General features: G+C 43.5%; 1 protein-coding gene across 1 annotated transcript in view; it reads left to right on the forward strand.

Annotated features, from left to right (window-relative positions):
- The window catches only part of pelp1 (proline, glutamate and leucine rich protein 1), a 31,060-nt gene that overhangs the window by 13,455 nt on the left and 1,536 nt on the right, over positions 1-16,069 (forward strand). The window contains exons 13-18 of the mRNA XM_033651630.2: positions 1,748-1,901; positions 2,007-2,062; positions 2,181-2,314; positions 2,719-2,821; positions 7,869-9,533; positions 11,793-12,134. Of these exons, the coding sequence (XP_033507521.2) occupies positions 1,748-1,901; positions 2,007-2,062; positions 2,181-2,314; positions 2,719-2,821; positions 7,869-9,533; positions 11,793-12,134 (2,454 nt within the window). The remainder of the gene's footprint in view (positions 1-1,747; positions 1,902-2,006; positions 2,063-2,180; positions 2,315-2,718; positions 2,822-7,868; positions 9,534-11,792; positions 12,135-16,069) is intronic.

Here is a 16,069-nt window from a genome sequence, read left to right on the forward strand (position 1 = left end):
AACTTTATCCTCACTGTCTCTCTCTTGGCTGCTTGCCATTATCTGCCTGGCTGTGTTTGACAGTGACAAAGAATTTGAAAATATAGGCGTTTCCTAAAGATGATGATATGGATCAGTCCTGCACAGATCGATTTTTGAAAACCTGCACCTGCCTATACCCATAAAGCTCAGGACCAGAACCGACCTGTTACCCATCATTATCGTCAAAGTCAAAGCCGCATCTGCCTGCATCCATGAAAGTCCTGCAACCCACCAGCATCCGTTATTAAACACACACAGGCTACAGTCACTCACATTAAGCTGGGGTCTCCGTTCTTGTGTTACAAATCCAGTGGAGGAAAAGTCTCTTTCACTGGCTGCGCTTGATTCAATTTTCAATTTCAATTTTATTTATAAAGCCCAATATCACAAATCACAATTTGCCTCACAGGGCTTTACAGCATACGACATCCCTCTGTCCTTAAGACCCTCACAGCGGATAAGGAAAAACTCCCCAAAAAAAAAACCCTTTAACGGGGAAAAAAAAACGGTAGAAACCTCAGGAAGGGCAACTGAGGAGGGATCCCTCTTCCAGGACGGACAGACGTGCAATAGATGTCGTACAGAACAGATCAGCATAATAAATTAACAGTAATCAATATGACACAATGAGACAGAGAGAGAGAGAGAGAGATGCAGGTAATGACAGTAGCTTACAACAACATTAATGAAAGTAATAATATTATAGTTATAGTTCTGGCTACTGTGGTACAATATGTTGAAAGTATGTATTAATATCTGACAGTATACTTGTGTGACAATAGTCATATGTGTATAATAACAGTAGAAGTATGACTAATGACTAATGATGGCAGCAGCAGCAGGAGGCATCTGGCAGGACCACGGCAGCAGCACAACCACACACGTCACGCTGTTCAGGCACCGCTGCGATATGAGTTAATCTGAGAGACAGTGGAGCACAAAGGCTCCGGAGAAGAAGCCGAGTTAGTGACATCCAGAATGGCCGAGTTAGCAAGATGCAGTAATAGGATGAGAGAGAGAGAGAGAGAGAGAGAGAGGGAGAGGGAGAGGGAGAGAGAGAGAGAGGGAGCCCGGTGTATTATAGGGGGTCCTCCGGCAGACTAGGCCTAAGTCAGCCTAACTAGGGGCTGGTACAGGGCAAGCCTGAGCCAGCCCTAACTATAAGCTTTATCAAAGAGGAAAGTCTTAAGTCTAGTCTTAAATGTGGAGACGGTGTCTGCCTCCAATGGTCGGTGATGCCGATAACATTGGCGCGATCACTGCTAGGTTAGGAAACATTGTAGCATGCTCCTTCCACCACCATAAAACCTCAAAAGGATCCTCCTTGGCTGTCTTGGACTTGATGTAGGCTGCCATCTTATCCTCAGGCTGCAAAGTTTCATGGCTTGAGTCCTCCACATCGGTAACAAATGTGACAACAGGGTCAAAGGTTCGACCTGAGTCATTGACTTTCAAAATAAAAGGAATTGCAGCTTAATAGTGATTTAGATGTCAAAATATTACACATATACTGCACGTCTTTTTTGTTTGTTTTATTCTGAAAAATGAAAAATACATTTTTGTTCTTACTTGCTGCCTGCCCGCGTGTTTTATCATCAGTGATATTGGATTGGTGATCACTTAATTGTTATATTGATCATGATCAATGGATCATTACACCTCTAGTTAGTGCAGCAGCATGGAAGTGTTGTCTCTAGCTGTCGTTCTGTGTTGTACTGTCCTCTAGCTCCGGGCGGGTTTGTCAGCAGATGCAGTTCCTGGAGGGAAGCCGGGCCCACGGAGAACTAAACAGTTAGTCATGGCAGACACAGTCGGGCCGTCACTCCAGAGGAAAGGAGACCTTCTGGCTAATCAAGATACTTGCCTTTCAGCCCTTAGGGGTGAGATGCTGCCTCAGTTTTTCCTATAATAGTCTTGTGACTTTTATTTGTCTGTTGCTCTTCTGTAAATCAAGTGTCATCACACTCTTTTCCCTTTCTGCGCAGCACTGAGGCAAATCCTGTTGACCAGTGGTACATTGCTGAAAGATGATATACACAAGGTAAATGTCAAAGTCATTACATAACCACTCACTCTCATGCAGAATGGACACCTCATTGTTGTTTTCAACAGCAAACAGTCAGTCTGTGATTTTCCACCATGTTTTGATTTTCTCCCAGCGTCTCCATGACGTCGTGCTGCCGCTGTGTGTGCGTCTGCAGCAGCAACAGTCCAGCAGCAGTACTTCCTGTGAATCAGCAGGGGGCGTCAGTGGACAGTACAGCAGTGCCCTCTCCCGTAAAGAGCTGTACAGGTGCTGCCTTCTCTCACATGAAAGACAGACTTACAAGTGCACAAAAGATGCTTTATAAAATTAATTATTACTATTATTAAGCTGTAGCTTTTAGTTCCTTTGTGTATAATTGTCAACAGATAGAACACATCATTTATTATTGGGGCTGAATTCAGGTGGCCGGTCAGCAACATTCCACTTTATGGTTCTACAAAAGACTTAGTGACCAAATGTTATATCTCTCAAAAAAATCCTCACTGCTGAGAGAGTGCTGAATTTTACTGCACACCTGTCAGGCACACGTGCATTAGATAATGTTTAGCTTCACTAGTTTGTTGTAGCAAAGATGAGATCAGTGAAGACTGTTGGCTGTTGTGTTATGCAGTATGGATGGTTCATATCAGTGTTTTGATCTGTATTTTCAGGCTATTGCTGGCTCTGGTCCTGGTCCCATCACCCTGTTGGCCACCACCTCTGACCTGTGCTGTGTCCATCCTCAGCAGCGGACGCAACGACCGCAACCTCAAGGTGACAGCTTTGAGGGAGGGAAGAAGGGAGGGAGGGAGCGTGTAGGAGTAAGGCACTGCTGAGTGCAACAAGTGTGGTTGCCAGTTTCGAGGAACGGATCAATGAGTTTGAATTTTTATCATACGGCAAATTTTTTGTACAGCAGCTTATAACACTATGAGACAGGATTTTAGAACTCTGAGTTGTCAACTGTAAGTTATGGTCTCTATACTGTTTGAGGTTTTCTAAGTCTGTGACTTCCAGCATGCGCTGGGGCAGTTCTGCAGCCAAGTGTGAAGCAGTTGGGGTGAAAGTCAGCATCTCCAAATTTGAGGCCATGGTCAGGGTCAGTTGAAGTGGTTCAAGCATCTGATCAGGATCCTCCTGGGTGTTTCCCATTTGAGGTGTTCTGAGCACATCCCACTAGTAGGAGGCCCTGGGGTAGACCCAGAACACGCTGGAGGGATTACATATCTCATCTGGCCTGGGAATGCCCTGGGGTCCCCCAGGAGGAGCTGGAAAGCATTGCTGGGCAGAGGGATGTCTGACTGTGGTGCATCACTTGGCCTGCTGCTCTCACAACCTGGGCTGGGATAAGCAGCTGAAAATGGAATGGAAACTTATCGCAGAAACAATTATTTTACTGTTTGTTGTGATATTGCAAGGTAAACAGTAGAATCAGTGATAATTTTGTCAACGAAAATATGAGTAAGTATTAGTTTATGTCCTTTTTATTTCATGACTAAATTAAAAACAGCAGCGTAAATGAAAAAAGAATCACAACGTGAATGTGGGTGAAATCTCTGTTTATTATGAGTTGAGCAGTAAAGATAAGACCAAATAGTTGGCTGTGTTAAGGCAGACAACCTAAGTGAGATCACAGTAGCTGTCTCAGAGCATTCTATTTTAATCATTTGTAATATATAGTTAAATTTAACAGACCCCCAAGGTAGCTACTGTAAACATCTACTGCTTCCAAAAGATGATTTGTGATTTCTAACAAGGCATAAGCAGACATTTACTCCTTCTGCAAATATTTAATATGATTCATTTTAGTTCCAATTGCTTAATGTTTCCCAGCTAATGCTCCACTTGTGTGCTGTAATGACACAGACTTTATAACTCCTGATTGACACCAGATTTAACAGCAGACCTCAGTAATATTAGGAATATGAAGTAATAGTAATATAGATACCTTCAGACATTCTTTTTCATAATATGAAAAACTAATACTACTTAATGTTATTAAAGAAGTAAGATACATCAGTGACACATTCTTAGCCGAGATGACTAAACACAATGTTCAAGGACTGCTTACTTCTCATTGGAATTTTTACTGCCAGGACAAATAGCCTTTAGCAAAATTCAGTTCAGTGTCATTAAAGTGTCTGAGAAAATTATGACTAAAAAACATTGACTAAAATGAAGCTGAAATTAAAACTGAGTTCCATTGGCTAAATCTTGACTAAAACAAAAGAGAAATACTAAAATGTGACTTTACGGATTAGGCCGGAGTGAAAATGTTCAAACCAGTTTCATATGAAGCCAAACACTGGACCTGTTTATGAAATTTTAACACATTTGGCTTAGCAGCTGCTCCCAAGTGGAACATAATGAAAGCGTGTCCTAACAGCAAACTAGGGTCTGACTATTGTGTGGCATGACGTAACATTGAAACTCTCTGTCAACATTGAATCCATTAAATATGCACTTCTGTTTTGTCATGCGAACAAACCATGTAAATATAAGCTGTGCTTCTGAGAGTGTGCTTCTTAGACTGGAGACATAACCTTGTAAAAGATGGGCAAGTAGCATACTTGCTATCTTCCTACATTTGTACTTCTTAAACAGAAAACACGTTTTATATTGTGATATATGTAATGATATTTAATGTAATATAATTATATATGATGTTTATATTGTGATAGCAAGTAGGTTGTTATTAGTGTTGGTAATTTATCAGAAACTTTCAGCTCCCTGGCATTCTCCCTTCAGCCATGTGCCCCCTTTAAATAGATTTTTATTGTATCAATAATTAAAATATTCAATATTTATATTCAATATATTTCACGAATCAGCCGTCCTGCATCCATTGAGGTACTTTAGAGACAGACAACTCTAAGGAGCGCACCTTGTTTTCCTGGCGAGTTAGGACACCTCTTTTGTCGTCTTCAAATCCACAATGTCACTATATTGGTGCTGTTTTACTTTACTTGCGAGACTAACTCTGCCATGTTTCATTTTGTCACCCCAAAAAACGCATGAATTTTCCAGTAAACAAACACAACATGCACTCCTCCACCTACCTGTACTGAAATCTGATCTCATTCATTATACCATGCTCAGCCCACGGCTTGTTGGACACGTGGTTCCGCTAGTCTGTTAAGAAACACAATATTCAGTCAATCACATCTCTGTTTTGCTTCTAACTAATGTAATACAAGTTCAGAATCCGAAATACTTACTGATACGAGGGGATTGTGATTCGTTACAGTCGCTCCGATGTTAAAAAAAAAAAAAAAAAAAAAAGCAGCGAGAATTATAAGAAGTAAGAATAAGAGAATAAAATAGAAGTATGTAATATAAAGCACTAAAATAAAATAGAAATAGAAATGTGCATTATGCTGCAATTTTTCACTTTTTTCACTTACTTGAACTTAAGATATTAAGAATAAAAATATGTTCACTGTGCTGAGTATGTAAGTGTGTAAAAATACACAAATATGTGTATTGTGGCACATTATCTAAAAAAGTAAACCAGAAATCTTTATAGTTGCATGTCAGGGTATGGCTTAATGATTTACAAGTAAGGGGCGCCGGTGGCTTAGTGGTAGAGAAGGCGCCCCATGTACAAGGCTGCTACCGCAGCGGCCCGGGTTCGACTCCAGTCTGTGGCCCTTTGCTGCTGCATGTCACTCCCTCTCTCTCTCCCTCCTTCACACTTGTCTGTCCTCTACATTAAAGGCTAAAAAGCCCAAAAAATATCTTTAAAATAATAATAATAATTTACAAGTAAAAAAAAAGAACAAGTACAAAGAGAGCTAAAAGCTAAAAGTTGGCAAAAAAAAGAATCTATCACAAGTAACTGCAACAAGCTGCATGCACGGTTGGCACATGTGCACTACTTAGTTTGCATAAAATCCAATCTGTTTAAGTTTGTACACCGCACTGCACCAGCAAAACCCGAAAAAGATCCAACGCTACTTAAAACCAACTGCGATTTTCAGAAGGCAACTAAGAATAAAATATTTTTTAAATATTTGTCTAAATGAACACTGGTAGATGGGCCTTTGCCCATCTGAACATGGCCAAAATTGGTACATTAAAGGGATAGTGCACCCAAAAATGAAAATTCAGCCATTATCTACTCACCCATATGCCGATGGAGGCCCTGGTGAAGTTTTAGAGTCCTCACATCCCTTGCGGAGATCGGCGGGTGGAGCGGCTAGCACACCTAATGGCTGATGGCGCCCCAGACTAACGTCCAAGAACACAAAATTGAATCCGCATAGTATCTCCATACTGTTCATCCGTAGTGATCCAAGTGTGCTGCAGCCGCGACATAAAAAGTTGTTTGGAAAAACGTCATTTGAACTCTGTTTTTAGCCTCACTGTAGCCTGTAGCTCTGACTGCTTCTCTGTGCTCCGCGCTCATGTGTGCGCGCTCAGGGTGATTGGTGATGCACAGTCTCTGAAGAGCAACAGTCTCGTCAGTACTGATGTCCAGATTCTCAAGTGCAGGCATCGCCAATTCCCAGTCTGAGCAGCAAAGACTTTCCTCATCTGTTGGCATTGCTTTGCATTTGAAACAACTTCACCACCAGGTTTCCAGTGCTCGACTCCGGTATTCTGCGGCTGGCTGAGGGTTAGGCTCATGAGCTGCGGCGGCTGCTTCGTCCAGTAGCCTGAGTTCCGTCCGTATACTCGGGCTCAAACAAATACGGCTCAACAAAGAAATGCTGCTCCTCCTCAGTTTTCAGTCTTCAGACATGTTGGGCTGTCCTTTGCTAAAAGACCGTAGTGCAAATTATCTTTTAGCTCTGTGGTTACTGTTGTCTCCCCCTGTGGTGCACGTGTCACGTGATGTAAACACGGGTGAGCCAAAGCTCATGCTTTCGCTGGTCTTGCGCAAGCACGTACATGTGAGCGCGGAGCACAGAGAAGCAGTCAGAGCTACAGGCTACAGTGAGGCTAAAAACAGAGTTCAAATGACGTTTTTCCAAACAACTTTCTATGTCGGGGCTGCAGCACACTTGGATCACTAGGGATGAGCATGTTGGAGATATTTTATGGATTCAATTTTGTGTTCTTGAACGTTAGTCTGGGGCGGCGTCAGCCATTAGGTGTGCTGGCCGCTCCCCCCGCCGATCTCCGCAAGGGATGTGAGGACTCTAAAACTTCACCAGGGCCTCCGTCGGCATATGGGTGAGTAGATAATGGCTGAATTTTCATTTTTGGGTGCACTATCCCTTTAAACTGTGCATTGGCAACTGTAATGTAACCATGGGTTGAACTGACTACAACTTTGAAAAATGGATGATGAGTAAAACGCATCTTTATTGTGCGTCTGCGCCAGCAATACCTGTGGCCGGAGGCAATATGTTTTTGGGGTGTCCGTCTGCCTGTGCGTACGTACGTCCCATTCATGTGAATGAATGAAATATTGCATTCATGAAAATGCAGTATTTCAAGAATGCCTTGAAGGAATTTGTTCAAATGAGCACAAACTTTCACTACGATGAACTAATTAGATTTTGGTGGTTAAAGGTCATTGTCACTGGGACCTTGTCTGTCTCATTATTGTGAAAGCGATATCTCAAGAACGCCCTGATCTTCCATCCATCTCATTCTCGTGAATGCAATATCTCAGGAACAGCTTGAGGAAATTTCTTCAAATTTGGCCACACAAAGATGAACTGATTCGTTTTTGGTGGTCAAGGGTTAAAGGTCAAGGTCGCCTGATGCAGTTTGTTACCTGACATTGTTATTGTTATGGACAGTTTTACTTCAAGTCATTTCACAGTTTTTAAGAACTCTCTGTGCTTGTCTCCCCTCGCTCCCTTTGCAGGTGTCCACATTCTGCACTGAGGCTCTGACCATCTGTAACTCCCTTCTCCACCCCCGCACTCCCTCCATTGCCCTCCCCTTACCACCCCTCACCCTGAAACCCACCCCTACTGCTCCAGTCCTCCCCTCCGCCCAGGGACCTACTCCTGGACTCACTTTACCAACGCTCCTAGGAGGCCCTCCCCCTGGTCCTCCATTCCCCACCCGCCACTCCCTCGGCCTTGGACCAACTTCCCTGCTGGGTTCTCTGGAGAACCACCTCTCCCTGGTTCCGGGGCTGCCAGGCCAGGCCCCCACCCCGGGAGACATGATCCTGTCCCCCCATGCACACCACCAGCAGGACCCTGCTGGGCTGGGCCTTCCAGAGGGGCAGAGGCCCGTGTTCGTCCGTTATGACAGAGAGGAAGCGCAGGATGTGGAGATCTCTCTGGCCAGTGACTCAGACGACAGTGTAGTCATCGTTCCCCCGGGGATGCTTAACATGGAGAACCAGCAGGATGAGCCTGCAGTGGCAGCAAACTCTCAGAACATGGCCTCCACTGCACCAGGGGGTGCTCCAGTCACACTACCAGGTGCAGAATCTGTCACCATGGTCCCCACCACAGCAACAACAACCACAATAGACGGCGTCTCACTCCCCAATGACCTGGCCACCTCCTCCCCTCTACTCACCACCTCCACCACCCCTATCAACTCCTTCCCTCCTTCCAGCGCCTCAGTTGTCTCCCTGGTTCCACCTTTGAACTCCACCACACTCCCTGCTCCACCTGGTGGTCTGGGAGACTCAATGCCTAGCAGACCCCAGCTGCAGCAGATGCTGATGCAGCCGTCCACACCAGGCCAGCCGGGTCCTATGAGTCTACCGCTCCAGATGCACCAGCTGCAGAATCAGCTTAGCCAACAGGGACGGCACCTCCACCAGCACCAACCACCGCCCACCAGCAATGAAGACTCAGCTGTCATCAACATCAACAGCACGGACGAAGAGGAGGAGGAGGAGGAGGACATGGAGGATGATGAAGAGCTGGATGAGGAAGAGGAGGAAGGAATGGATGAGGAGGACGAGGAGGAGGAAGCTAGCGATTTTAATGAGGAGGAGTTTTATGATGGGGAAGAGTATGATGAATTTGATGAAGAAGAGGGGGAAGAGCTGGAGGAAGAGGAGGAGGAGGAGGATGATGGGGATATACCTCCACTGGAGGGAGTGGAGGACAAGGCCGGAGAGGCTGGGATAGAGGGGGGGAAGGTGCTCAGAGCAGCGGTGGATGAAGGAGGGATGGCTGGATTCAGTGTGGAGGGAGAAGCAGAGGGAGGGATAGAGGAGATCCAGACCAACAGGTCGGTGTTCGGAGAGGACAGGATAAAGGTGCAAAAGGTGGAGAGCATAGGTGTCCTAGAGGAGGCACGGGAGGGGGAGGGAGAGGAGGACGAAAGCGAAAGGATGGACGACCCCACCATGCCACAAATCCTGTGTGTCACTGGAGGAGCACTGGAGGAGAGGGAGGAGACGGAGGAGGAGGGAGGGGGAGCAGCAGCAGGAGGAGGAGGAGAAGAAGGAGAGGGTGGAGGGCTGCAGGAAGAGGCAAGGTCATGGGAGCAAGGAGCCAATGAGACTGAGCTGACAGCTGCTGCTGCAGAAGAATGCACAACCAATCAGAATCAACAGGTTGGTAACATTAGCTTTAGAATCTCACCTTAAAAGCACACTGACCACTTCAAAGTGTTAAAATGCACTGAAATCCAAAAAAGGGTGGAAGGATGAAAGAAAAGGGAACTTCAATGCCTTTGCACCAGAGATAGCTGTGGCAGGAGGCATTATGTTTCAGGGTTGTCCATCCGTCTGTCTCTTCCATCCTTGTGAACTTGATATCTCAAGAATACCTCAAGAGAATGTCTTCAAATTTGGCCAAAATGTTCTCTTGGACTCAATGATGAACTTCTTTAGTTTTTGGTGGTCATAGGTCAAAGGTCAAGGTCACTGTGACCTTGTGTCATCTCATTCTTGTGAACGCAATATCTGAAGAACAGCTTAAAGGTAGGATCTGGAGGATTTTCAAACAAAACAAAATATAGACATATACAAATGAAATCCTGCTTAATCATCACCTATGGGCTGCTTCTCATGTGTGGTGGTGACTCTGTTTGCAGAGCTCCTGCCCTTTAACTGTATTTTGATGTGTTTGTGAGCTCGGACCGCTTCTGGGCAGTGATTTCCCCAGCCAATGAGAGAGCGCGGGTGCTGTGCCTGAGCGTGTCCAAGCGTGCACGAGCGCAAGCCTTGCCTGAACCTCTTCTGTGAAGCCTTCTTCCGTTCCTCCGGGCTCTGTACATCCGGGAGAGTTGAGCCTGATAGGAGGAGCCGAATTTGAATGTGTGTTTACAAACAGCAACTGGAAAATCCTCCAGACCCTACCTTTAAGGGTTTTCTTCAAATTTGGCACAAACCTATACTCGGACTTAGCTTAGCATAAAGACTAGAAAACATAAGGGAACTGCTCATCAGGCTCCATCCAACAGTAACAAAATCCACCTGCCAGCACCTATAAAGTTCAGTGATTAGCCCATCTTGTTTCTTTAATGGGAGGTTGCCAGACTGTATCTTGGCACTTATCTGTTTCCAGGCAACCAGCAGAGACTCCACGAAGTTCCAAACCCAGTCAAGAAGTAGTCTGCCACATAACACCTTAAAGTGGAGATGAAACCCTGAACAACATGACTGTTTGTTTGAATTTTACCTTGGGCAAGATATGACACTACAACCAAATTTGAAATCCACCTAGATTTACTAGAAAAGGGCACAGACATCTTACAGTAAGCTAGCTGGGGACATCACTGGGATGGGTGCAATACTGTCCTTAAGACTAGTTTAACTTGTTTTTCATTTAATAAGGATTGATGAGATACAAAGAACAACAGACACAGTTAGAAACTAATTGCCTATGCTTTTTTTAGACAGTAAGACCAAATAGAGCTGCCTGAACTTGACTAACAGTACAGGTTGACAAACCACACAAAACACTTCTCTACACCAAATATGTGCTGTGCCACTGTTTGCATCAAGCGGACAGTGGTATCTTTAAAAATGGCTAGCAATTGGTTTTATCACTGTCTGTGTTGCTAGTAAGTTGGTAGCTGTGTAGTCAACCATCTGTTAACATAATCAAGAAGGCATTGCTACGCTCTGAGATGAAGTAATCCCCGGCACCCTGCCAGCACTTTCTGCCAGAGGAAAACACAAATGGACCCCCACCCTAGTAGAAGTTAATGTGCACTAAAATGAGTTAAGGTGTGAGCTGTGTTTTAGCTGAATTTAGTTGAAAGTTAACTCAGTAGATGTTGACCTGTTACAAGCAGTTTGACAGGTAAGAGTGAGAGGGAATGAAATGGAAAGGAAAACAGAGCAAAGGATGTTATGGTTGAAAGAGGGGAAACAATTGAGGGTGGTGCTGGATAAAAAGGCCAAAGGCTATGAAAACAATCCAGGACACTGGTATCTATGATGGATTTATTATAAAATACAGCCTTTACTTTTCCCAGCATGTTAAAAACGTGGAGCATTTGTAACAAAGACAGGGTTCTAAAGTCCATTCATTCTGGCAGTTTGAGTCTTAGGTTGAAAATGGGCATAACTCCAAGGACTTCTTCATTTCTCCACATTCCTCTCGTTCCACTTCCCGTCTTCACTCCTGAATCATACACATGGCCTCTGTATCAGCAGTGATTTAGGTGGTAGACAGTGGATTGTGACTGTCCAAGAATAAGTCTGTGTGTTGTGTTATTTTGAACACTGAAAACATGTAAGGTTTCTTTGTAAAACCGGATGCCATGCCCTCCTTTGTTATCTTTGTTTTTGTTCCACTAAAGCTGTTATTGTTCCAAGGAAACTGAGCTCGCCACCCTAAACTGACTCTCCTCCACTCAACAGGAGTCAGGAGCTGAACCTGCAAAGGAAGCCAGTGTGAGTGACAACCAGCCATCCAGTGATCAAGAGGAGCAGCTAGCAGTTGTTGAGGAGGGAGACTCATCAACAGCAGCAGCAGCAGCAGCAGCAGCAGCAGCAGAAGATCCCGAAACCTCAACAGGCCCCAGTACAAAAGAGCAAGAAGAGTCGGACGCTGAGAAAAGAGACGACACACAAGCAGAGCAGCAGGAGACAGAAGGAGGAGGAGGCGGAGAGAGTGAGGGAGAGGAGGGGAAAGGAGTGAAGAGGAAGAGAGAGGAGGAGCAAAGGGAAGAAGAGGAGGGGCAAAGCACTGAGAAGAAAAAGGTAAACATTAACTGGTTTTGTGGTTCAGATGTGTACAGGATTAATCATTTAATCATATGCTTTTTGCAGACTTAGAAGTATATGTGTTGTTAAACAGTTGAGGTTACACAAAACATCAAATAATTTAATTTAATTTTTTTAAATTTTATATATTTTATTAATCCCTGAGGGGAAAAATAGGTGAAAATAAAACACCAGAGTTTATTCTCATGTTAGTTTGGACTCCAGCCGGGTCTGACATCAGCACCCACCACCTACCATTCATTGATTTATTCATTCATTTTCCGTAATCCTAATCCCATCCTGTTTGGGACACCCACTAATCTTGGGTTTCCACCTTGAAACTGTGCTGATGTATAGGTCTTCTGTGTGTGAAGCATCCATGTTTTTTACAGACATACAGTACAGGCCAAAAGTTTGGACACACCTTCTCATTCAATGCGTTTTCTTTATTTTCATGACTATTTACATTGTAGATTCTCACTGAAGGCATCAAAACTATGAATGAACACATGTGGAGTTATGTACTTAACAAAAAAAGGTGAAATAACTGAAAACATGTTTTATATTCTAGTTTCTTCAAAATAGCCACCCTTTGCTCTGATTACTGCTTTGCACACTCTTGGCATTCTCTCCATGAGCTTCAAGAGGTAGTCACCTGAAATGGTTTTCCAACAGTCTTGAAGGAGTTCCCAGAGGTGTTTAGCACTTGTTGGCCCCTTTGCCTTCACTCTGCGGTCCAGCTCACCCCAAACCATCTCGATTGGGTTCAGGTCCGGTGACTGTGGAGGCCAGGTCATCTGCCGCAGCACTCCATCACTCTCCTTCTTGGTCAAATAGCCCTTACACAGCCTGGAGGTGTGTTTGGGGTCATTGTCCTGTTGAAAAATAAATGATCGTCCAACTAAACACAAACCGGATGGGATGGCATGTTGCTGCAGGATGCTGTGGTAGCCATGCTGGTTCAGTGTGCCTTCAATTTTGAATAAATCCCCAACAGTGTCACCAGCAAAACACCCCCACACCATCACACCTCCTCCTCCATGCTTCACAGTGGGAACCAGGCATGTGGAATCCATCCTTTCACCTTTTCTGCGTCTCACAAAGACACGGCGGTTGGAACCAAAGATCTCAAATTTGGACTCATCAGACCAAAGCACAGATTTCCACTGGTCTAATGTCCATTCCTTGTGTTTCTTGGCCCAAACAAATCTCTTCTGCTTGTTGCCTCTCCTTAGCAGTGGTTTCCTAGCAGCTATTTGACCATGAAGGCCTGATTGGCGCAGTCTCCTCTTAACAGTTGTTCTAGAGATGGGTCTGCTGCTAGAACTCTGTGTGGCATTCATCTGGTCTCTGATCTGAGCTGCTGTTAACTTGCCATTTCTGAGGCTGGTGACTCGGATGAACTTATCCTCAGAAGCAGAGGTGACTCTTGGTCTTCCTTTCCTGGGTCGGTCCTCATGTGTGCCAGTTTCGTTGTAGCGCTTGATGGTTTTTGCGACTCCACTTGGGGACACATTTAAAGTTTTTGCAATTTTCCGGACTGACTGACCTTCATTTCTTAAAGTAATGATGGCCACTCGTTTTTCTTTAGTTAGCTGATTGGTTCTTGCCATAATATGAATTTTAACAGTTGTCCAATAGGGCTGTCGGCTGTGTATTAACCTGACTTCTGCACAACACAACTGATGGTCCCAACCCCATTGATAAAGCAAGAAATTCCACTAATTAACCCTGATAAGGCACACCTGTGAAGTGGAAACCATTTCAGGTGACTACCTCTTGAAGCTCATGGAGAGAATGCCAAGAGTGTGCAAAGCAGTAATCAGAGCAAAGGGTGGCTATTTTGAAGAAACTAGAATATAAAACATGTTTTCAGTTATTTCACCTTTTTTTGTTAAGTACATAACTCCACATGTGTTCATTCATAGTTTTGATGCCTTCAGTGAGAATCTACAATGTAAATAGTCATGAAAATAAAGAAAACGCATTGAATGAGAAGGTGTGTCCAAACTTTTGGCCTGTACTGTACATGTAAATTGTAAGAGAAACTTGACTGGTGCGCAGAGGCATACAACTGCAGGGCGGTAATTCTAATTATTTATTTATTTATAAGATTTTTTTTTCCCACAGCCTGAGCCCTACCCATGTGGGTCAGTCAACCTGAACCTGGTCTGACCCGTCAGACTCGGACCTGGGCTCAGGTTAAAACTGAGAACTCTAGCCTAAGCCTGATTTAAAAAATAATAATAATTACAAGCAAAAAGAGCACCGGAGTGCACTTGGAACGCTGTTGGAAACCGTTTTGCTCTTCTGAGAACCAGCAGCGGAGACTCTTGGCACTCTGTGTGAGGAGCACCACCCTGACCTAGTTCAAACCTGGGGGAATGTTGAGAAACTACTCCCGTGGGTCGGGTCAGACCCAATCAGGTTAGGGCAGCAAATCAAAGCTCTAGATTGACAGTCGAAGTTCACCAAACTCAAACCAATAAACATCAATAAAAAGATGCGCACACACATACTATACATGGCCACTTGTAACTGCGTCAGTTTATCCATTAAGAAATGCTGCAGCTCCTTAAAACCAAGTAAAGTTGCTGAGTCTTGCTTCCTAATGTAGGCAGGTGTGTTCATGTATGCACATGCATATGTCCCACCCCCAAAAAATAATAAAATCTTACTCAAGTTAAAGAACCAAAGTATTAGAATCAAATATACTTAAAGTACCAAAAGTGAGTGTCAGACAAAACAAAAAAACCTCCCTTGACATAGTGGCAGGTGGTGACAAAAGTTAATTTCAGGCCCTGGACTCCAGGATAATGTGGATATTTCAGTTGGATGCAAATGAAATTAAGACTGGAAAATGAACTTTGCAGCACCACGAACAACAAATCCATGTTCAAAGTTGCTATGGTGACATGAGTCATGGTAAATGGTGTAAAGGTAATAAGGATCTCACAGCCTTAAACTTAATGTCTTAGCCAGATGAGCCCTCAAGATTAAACTTGATTTTACAAAGCTGTCACTTCAGAATAGTTTCCTGGTCTTTTTAATAAACTTAATTTGGTGCTCATATAAATTCTTGAATAATAAATGAGTAATCAATGAATACTTATTTTGGGTTTAAATGCAGCAGCCCTTAAAAGACAGTTGCTATTTTACAGATTAAAACAAATTTGATTAATTTACTGCTACACACAATTGCCATACTCAAGAAAGAGCAGTTGGTGGTAAGTTATGTTTGGACTGTTTTTTTCCCGTTTGTTTTGTGGGGTAAACTGTTTTATTACTATATATTACATCTGTGTTTTTATTTATAAGGCTCTTGTCGACAGTTCTAGTGGTTATGATAGCATTGTAACAAAGTCGACCAAGTCAAACCTCAGTGTTAGGAAAGCGTAGAAAAAAATCAGGAAACCGAAATCAGTGTAACCCCAGTTACAGCATAAACAAACAAGTACATCTCTGAAACAAAGATAGAAGGATCTGGATTCATCAACACAGAGTGAAGATTAAATTAACACATGGGCAACAGTATTAAGTTCCTTAACACTTTCCTTGCCAGAATATTATTTTTAAGTTGCCAGCCACCACTAGCATTTTTTGATCATATTCACTAATCTTTGAAGACCCACAGAAAAATTTGTTCTCTGAATATGTAAACAGTATATACCAAAAAATTAAGAACAGACCTTCTGTTTTTATACACAAAAACATTTTATTCTATCTTATTCCATTCCTTTTTTATTAACACTTGAATTTGTGTGTCATTTTCATGTACAAAATCCATTTAACGTTTGTTTTTGGTTTTTTTGTTGTTGTTTTTTTTACATTTTTTTCTCATTTCCTGATGTCAATTTGAACCAACTTGTTTTTCGTCTAAATCACATTCAGAATGTAGTCAGAGTCTTGAGTCCATCCACATCTCCATGGCT

The sequence above is a fragment of the Epinephelus lanceolatus genome, chromosome 22 (genome assembly GCF_041903045.1).
Source record: "Epinephelus lanceolatus isolate andai-2023 chromosome 22, ASM4190304v1, whole genome shotgun sequence".
Classification (NCBI taxonomy): Eukaryota; Metazoa; Chordata; class Actinopteri; order Perciformes; family Serranidae; genus Epinephelus; species Epinephelus lanceolatus.